The sequence below is a fragment of the Cebus imitator genome, unplaced genomic scaffold (assembly GCF_001604975.1).
Source record: "Cebus imitator isolate Cc_AM_T3 unplaced genomic scaffold, Cebus_imitator-1.0 Scaffold517, whole genome shotgun sequence".
Taxonomy (NCBI): Eukaryota; Metazoa; Chordata; class Mammalia; order Primates; family Cebidae; genus Cebus; species Cebus imitator.
In genome coordinates, this window is record NW_016107832.1 from 897,767 (window position 1) to 905,870 (window position 8,104).

Genomic DNA, 8,104 nt, shown 5'->3' on the forward strand with positions numbered 1-8,104 from the left:
AGAGTTCTGCTAAAATTTTCATTTAAAAATTTATGTATATACATATATGCTACAGGCTATATGTACATATATATGAATATATATGTACACACATACACCTACCTCTAAGAAAATTTGGCATGAGATTCACTAACATGTTAATAGTGATAATTTCTAAGTGGAGGGATGACATGTGGTATTTATTTTTTTCTATACTATTTCTGTACAGTCTGATATTTTAAAAAAAACATTTTATAAAATTAGTTATATACGAGAAAAATGTTATCTCTTTTTTTAATGAAGTAAAAATTAGTCATTAGTACTCTTACAGATCTAGCAACAGAAAATATCTACAATTAATGACTCTTGGAGGGAGCAAGAGTTAAGATAAGATCAGATGAGGGGACTTTTCATGTAAGTAAAATTGATTTTCCAAGTCTACAAATCCTGTGGGTGGAATAGATTATTTTATTCAACACAGATTAGGAGGACAATCAGAACACTCAAAACATATTTTGAATTAATTGACACTAAAAATTTGCCTAAATATTCAAAGCCAAAGACATGTGGATTTAAAAAACCCACCAACCAAAAACTCTTCACATCCCTATCTAGTTACAATATGTTCAGCTGATCAATAATTAAGCAATGAACATCGGAGTTCTACAGGTTCTTTACAGGTCATCATGAGTTCCCCCAAGACATGTATTATCTTTATTAGGTCTGAGGTTTGGGATATATACCAAAAAAAAATTGTTAAACATATATATGCTTTGACCTAAGCACTTAATTTTCACCACATAGATCTTTATATACTTTGGCAAAGTGATATATATAAGCTATTCAATGCAGAATTGTCTATAATAGCAAAGAACTAGAAACAATACACGTCTTCCAACAGGAGTTACGTTATATAAACTGCAGCATGTCCAGAGTCCGACGATTATATACATAGGATTTATATAAATTCCCTGAGAATCACAGAGGTTACTCTGCCTTGGATAATCCCAACCACATTTTAAGTCTGCAGAATCAGCAGAGGCAGAGAGAGATCCAAAGCAGAGTGATGATATGCTCCAGACCCACAGGGAGAAGAAGCTATGGTAATATTTTCATCCATCATTCCACTACAACCTTTCTTTAAAAAGTAAATCATTAGAGGTTATCTAAGAGCTAAAAGAAGTGGTCAGGAAGTAAGGGAACCTATCCCTGCTGGTTAATATATATTAGCCTTGGAAATGTAAGAGAAAAGATATTGACAAAATAGTCCCCTGTGATTATTTATTGTCCCATGTTACCTAGTGAGTTCCTTTCTGATTTTTCATATTCTCTATTGCTCTTATCATCATGGAGCAAATTCACTAAAGAAAGAAATTCAACTTTCTGAAACCAAATGATATTCACATGCCTGTATAGAGATGTTTGAAAACGCTATCCATGCACAAAGGGAGATGAGTATGCAGTACAAACGCACATAGAACACTGGATGAAAAATGAAGCTGTATTTTAGCTGAGGTGGTGAGGCAGGGCCGGGGGAATGACAAGGCTACCAGTCAGGGAAACTTAGAGGTTCATGATGACTTGACCTTTTAATTAGTGACTGGGCCAAGTCTGGAAAGGAGACATGAAGAGAAAGCAGAGAGTAGATGAAGGAGAATGATGCAATTTCTTGTTCAAACAGGAATTTATTTCGAGTATTGCATATACCCTATTTATAGCTAACATATTTTGACATATCTGTTTAAACCAGAGCCATGCCATTCCTCCCACTGTGCCAAAGGGCTGTCTTCCTTCTGGGCTCTCCTCAAAGGATGATAATATTCCAGAGGATATAATAATGAAGTCATTAATTCTAAAGTAAAATCACAAAATGCAACCACTTAAAACTTGTTGTATTATAGGAACTTGGAAATTCACCTTCTAAATACCTCGTAAGAGTATGTCTAACTGCTCAATTTCACCATAATTCTTATATATTAGCCAATTTCCATTTCACTGCTTTAATAGTGAATCTGTGCTCTGAATCTGTGCTACCTTTGAATTTTTCAGCACGGTAGATGTAAGACTTCTAGATATCTATAAGAAGCATATAAGTAGAAGAACTCCACCGTAATGCGAATGGCATTGGACTCATGCATGCAAATTTATTCAGTCTTTCCTTTGTATCGCCTCAACACATCAATGGTTTGATAAGTGAAAAAGTTCCTTATAGAGTCAAGAAAATTCTTATTCATCATCTGAACACTTACCACAGTATAATAATTCTTGGTAAGTGGAGCAGTTTCAAATCCTTTGACCGCCTTGGGAGAGAGAGGTCTCTCTGTGAAAAAGACATTTAAATTATGTTAATGTCACACAAGTCTACGATGAACATTTCATAACATGGGTCAAGTAACATACTATAAGGATTCCCAGTGGAAGGATCAATGGAGGTTTAGAATATATACCAAAAATAATTGTTAAACATATATGTACTTTGACCTAAGCACTTAACTTTCACCATACAGATCTTTATATACTTCAGCAAAGTTATATATATATATATATATATATATATGCTATTCAATGCAGAATTAGCTATCATAGCAAAGAACAAGAAACAATACACATCTTCCAACAGGAAGTGCGTTATATAAACATGCAGCAAGAAATTGATCCTTTCACTGGGAATCTTTATAGTAGTTTCACATTCCTAAATAAGTGAAACTACAACTGTGCTAAACTATAGATGGTCAAAGTTAGATCTTCTTGTCTAGACCCCTCAATTTCCAAAAAGAGGAATAAGCCAAGGAATTAAGACCTAACTAAGAAATAGCAGGGCCAGGGCAAGGACTTTACTCCCAGTTGGGGTTTGTCTGCCCTCTCCATTCAACTTACTCAAAACAGATATGCAAAACCAACACTAACAAATGTATACAGATAATTACCAACTTATAATGGTTCAACTTATAATTTTTCAACTTAACAATGGTCCAAAAGCGATACACATTCAGTAGAAATCATACTTTGACTTTTGAATATTGACATTTTCCTGCCTTGGCAAACTAGCGTGCACATGAGCTACTGAACACTTTATTATAAAATAGGCTTTGTGTTAGATATTTTGCCCAACTGTGAGCTACTGTAAGTTTTCTGAGCACATTTAAGGTAGGCTAGGCTAAGCCATGATGTTCAGTAGGCTAGGTGTATTAAATGTATTCATAATTTACGATATTTTCAACTTATGATGGGTTTAATCAGCATGTAACCCCATCATAAGTCAAGAAGCATCTGTATTTATAACTTTCAATTTATTATACAAGTATAACGAAATATAAATAATGGCAACCATGCTTTTCTTGGGTCTGTCTACGATGCCAACAACAAAATAATCAGAAGATTTAACTCAATGAAAACTAGCAGAAAATTATTCCCCTTTAAGTATAATTTTAATATTATTTCATTGCATTGTAAAATGCTGTCCTTCTTTTACCTAAGTTAATCTTACTTATTAAACTCATGACTAAAGGAAATCCTAGGACATTCCTTCTTATTAAAAAAAAATGAGACAGTCATAACAAATTTTTAGCAGTGTCACTACATAGCATCTTTCCTACATGCATTTTCTCCTTTGCTTCAATTTGTTTTATATTTTAATTTTAACTTGATATATTGTATGCTGTTTTAAACCCTTTCTAAGGTATGGTGCAGTATAAATAACCAAATAATAATATATCATCAGACCTTGATTTTTCAAATAATATTTTTGAGTTATAAATCTATTGCAATCCCACCCCCAAAAATTTAAAACATAGAACAGAAAACAAAAACCAGCAATTATCCCATCACCTAGAGCTAACTATCATTTAAAGTGTTTTTGAAGTGTGTCTTCCCATTCTTTTATGCATGTTTGTGAACACGCACACATGCACACACTCTTGGATCTTTCTAACCTTAACCTGCAGTTTTATAATTCTCCTATTACAATATTATTTTATAAATAATTTTCCCATTTAACTTTGATTTTTAATTATTATTATATTGGAATATCCCTAATATTTATTTCATACTTAATAGCTTTTAAGACACATTATTTAATCTTTACAACAACCCTGGCAAGCAGACTATCTTCTCATTTTACAAAGGAGGCCACTAAGATTCAAGGAAGTGAAGTTAGTTGTCTCAGGTCATGCAGCTAGGAAATGGCAGAGCAAAGATTGAAGCCCAGGTATGTCTTGACAAGAGCCTGTGTTCCTAACCAGTATGATACCCAGAGATAAGGCTACTGAAGGGCTTGGTTAATGGCATGGGCAGGGGTTCCTGCTGGAGTTCAGAGGGGCTATCAGTTTGATCTGGGATGGTTAGAGAAGACCTTGCTGGGAAGGAGGTACTTTATCTGGCCCTGAAGGGTAGATGGAATTCAAACAGGCAGGGAAGACAGTACAAAGTTTTCTTTTCAGGGAAGATTTCAGAAACACAGACTGTTCTTGTAACAGTGAGTTATCCAGTGGGACCAGGTTGGGCAGAGTGAAAATAAGGCAGAAAAGTAGCAATGAGGTGGGGTGGGGAGCTGGGGAGAGATAGCAAGGGGAGAGATGCCAGATGTAGGTGATGGGGAGGAAGGCAGCAAATCACACTGCCAAGTGTGTACCTATGCAACAATCTTGCATGTTCTTCACATGTACCCCAAAACCTAAAATGCAATAAAATAAATAAATGGGAAAAAAAAAGTAGCAATGAGGGACAATTTTGTCACTCCCCAGTGAGGACAAGTGGGGCATAACCAGTTCCTGGAAGCTTTATGCTAGCTCAAGATCTACCTGGATCCACTGGGGTTCATAAGGCTTTACTGGAAAAATGTCAGCCCTATCAGAAATAAAACAGGGGATATCACTCCAGACCTTGGAGATATAAAAAAGATAATAAAGGACTACTACAAACAACTCTACACACATAAATTTGACAATTAGGTGTGAAATGAACCAATTCCTCAGATAACAAAAACTACTGCAACTCACCCAATATGAAATAGATCATTTGAATGGCCTTATAATTATTAAGGAAATTGAACTTGTAAATTTAAAACTCTTAAAAAGGAAATATCCAGGCCCACAACGTGTCACTGGAGAATTCTATCAACTTTTTAAGGAAGAATCAATACTAATTCCATATAATGTCATAGAGAAAATAAAAGAGATCACCTCCCAAGTCATTTTATGAACTCACTAATACACTGACACCAAAACCATACAAAGGCAGTGCAAAAAAGAAAACTGCAGACCAACGTGCCTCATGAATGTAGATGCAAAAAAAATTAACAAAATATTAGCAAGTAGAATTCAGCAATATTTTAAAAGAATTGTGTACTATGGGATTCATCCTAGGTTGGTTAAATATTTTTAAATCATTAATGTAATCCATGACCTTAACATTCTTAAAAAGAAAAAAGTCACATGATAATATTAATCAATGCAGAAAAAGCATTTGACAAAATTTAACACCCATTCGAAAAAAAATAACTCACAGAAAAAAATAAGAATAAAGAAGAACTTCTTCAAGTTAGTAAAGTGCATCTACGAAAAAAACCTACAGTTAGCATCTTACATAATGGGGAAAGACCGAATGCTAAATGCTTTCCCCCTAAGATCAGGAGAAAGGCAAGGATGCATGCTCCCACTACTATTAATTCAGCACAGCACTGAAGTTCTAGCTCTCTCTGAAATCTTGGTCTAGGTTGGGGAATTAACACAATGAGCAGAAGGGAGACAGATTTGGAAGGATAAACTTGGAAAGTCTAAAAAAATGTAGCCCTTGTAAATGACTGGCCCCATGAAACACAAGAGGGAATGCAAAGAGAGAAACATCAGCACTATGACCTCAGTGACAGTTTCTGGCCTCTTGTTCCTCCTTTGCTCCCCGCCCCCAACCCTACCGCTTCTTTCTCTCGCCATGTGAAGTACTCTCTGAAATCCACACTCAGCAGCATGCAGAGAAGAAATGAATATGTGGAGGTTCCGAGAAGACAGTTCAGTCCCTGGGGGGGGGGGGGGGGTAGGTATTCAAAGTGCCCAACTAGAATAAACATGAAAATGTAAACATTTTAGGTGGTGTTCTAAGGCCTTGAGGATATTGGGCAGTCCAACCAGTGGGTGGAAAAATCAGTCAATATAGTGAGGAATTCCAATGGATTGTTTGTATAATATATTTCAAACAACAGTGTCACACAAATACAGGCATAAGAAATCCTCCTGATCCTGATGCAAAGACCCCTTTCCAATTAACTTTTGATTTTTTCTCTTCCTTTGTTGGTGTACACATTACTGTTGCCTGTTGGTGGTGATAGAACAAAAAGAAATCTAGTGATAAATAGGCTCTCTGGACAGGAAACATCTATGCGATACACCCAGGGGATTAAAACAGGAAGTCTAAATATAAAGCTCAATCCTAGCTTCACTTTACACTGAGCAGGAAGAGTGATTTCTTAATCTGCCTTAATACAAATTTAATTAACCGTGTACCTAATCCCCTCAATTGATATCTATATTTACTGCTAATGAGAAGTTTTAGAAGGATTTAATGACCTCTTAATTGAATTAGTGGGAGAAAATAGAATTTGTTTAAAATATCTGCTCAATCTTACTTGCCTCAATAATTTCTTGGCTTAAAAATTTTGCCAGGAAATTTTTAATGCAAAGTCCCAACAAATCCTCAACCTTTCTAGGTAATAGAACAGAGACAAGAATTTAAAAAAGGATATAATTACCATTATGTTACCAATGTACTGGAAGAAATTACTTTGATGTATAAATAACAAGTTACCACTGATTTTTAAAAGAGAACAGAAAATTGTCAAAGCAGCTAATTTTGTTATGCATAATGTATCCAACTCAAATGAAATACAAAAGCAAAGTCCCTTAATATATGTTCTGTAACTTATTTAATGACTAAGTTGTGAATACATGTATTTTTCATGAACTTAGATCCTTGAATAAAACGTATTTTTGGTCAAAATGGGGTTTATTTTTCTCATATAGTGGGAAATCCAGAGGTAGGCAAGCAGAACTGGTGACAATGGCTTCATGATGTCACCAATGTCCAGGTTCAATCATCCTTGGAGACAGGTTTTTATCATCATGGTCACAAAAACTTACTCTACTTTCAGTCACAAGCTCATGTTAAAAAGAGATGTGTGCGTGTGTGTGTTTGTTTGTTTTCAACTCAAGTATTCTATTGCTTAACTTTCTATAGTATTAGGTGGGTGATTCTTTATGCTATATGACCTCTGAAATCAGCCTCTTCTCAAAGAGCAGGAAAAAGCTATCCCCAAAACTTTGGCCATAATTATCTCTAGATAAGAGCAACAGTGGAATCCAAAACTTAAAATGTCACTCCCCAAGGGCAAATTTACCAGAGCACAAAGTACTCTTGTCAATGACAGGCTCAAGGGAGGAAAACTATGCAGAGTACTCCCATGGCACCACAATCTGCAGGGTGAGGACTGTATGGCTTTGGGCTTGTTTTGTTCTGCTTTTAAGACATTACAAAAGAATGTGTAGTATCAGGCTAAATGTCCTCCCGCCCTCCAGGCTGCCTGTATGAATTTGTCAGAATGACTGACTTATTCGAGTGCCCACAGCGTTATATGTTTGACCCAGCAGTAAGCAGACTGATATCACTAAAGTTTTTTTAGTTCCATGCCTGATTGAACTTTATAAATGGCCTAAAAGGTTGTATGGCAGCTGAGTTTAAAACTCTATGTTTAAGGTTTCACTACATCCCTCTTTTCAAACTCCTTAAAGACAAATCTTTCCTAAGCTTATATACATCAGTATGGAGTTCATGGAAAGAAATAAAGGGCCGGTGGCTCACGTCTGTAATCCCAGCACTTTGGAGGGCCAAGGCCGGAGCATCGCTAGAGCCCAGGAGTTTTGAGACCAGCCTGGGCAACATAGGGAGATCCCGTGTTAAAAAAGAGAGAGAGAGCCGGGCGCGGTGGCTCACGCCTGTAATCCCAGCACTTTGGGAGGCCGAGGCGGGTGGATCACAGGGTCAAGAGATCGAGACCATCCTGGTCAACAGGGTGAAACCCCGTCTCTACTAAAAATACAAAAAATTAGTTGGGCGTGGTGGCGCGCGCCTGTAATCC

General features: G+C 36.2%; 1 protein-coding gene across 10 annotated transcripts in view; it reads right to left on the bottom strand.

Annotated features, from left to right (window-relative positions):
- Positions 1 to 8,104, bottom strand: part of ARHGEF6 (Rac/Cdc42 guanine nucleotide exchange factor 6) — a 113,807-nt gene that overhangs the window by 62,571 nt on the left and 43,132 nt on the right. For all 10 annotated transcript variants that reach the window (XM_017514143.2, XM_017514142.2, XM_037733343.1 and 7 more), the window contains one exon: positions 2,229 to 2,299. In XM_017514143.2, the coding sequence (XP_017369632.1) occupies positions 2,229 to 2,299 (71 nt within the window). The remainder of the gene's footprint in view (positions 1 to 2,228; positions 2,300 to 8,104) is intronic.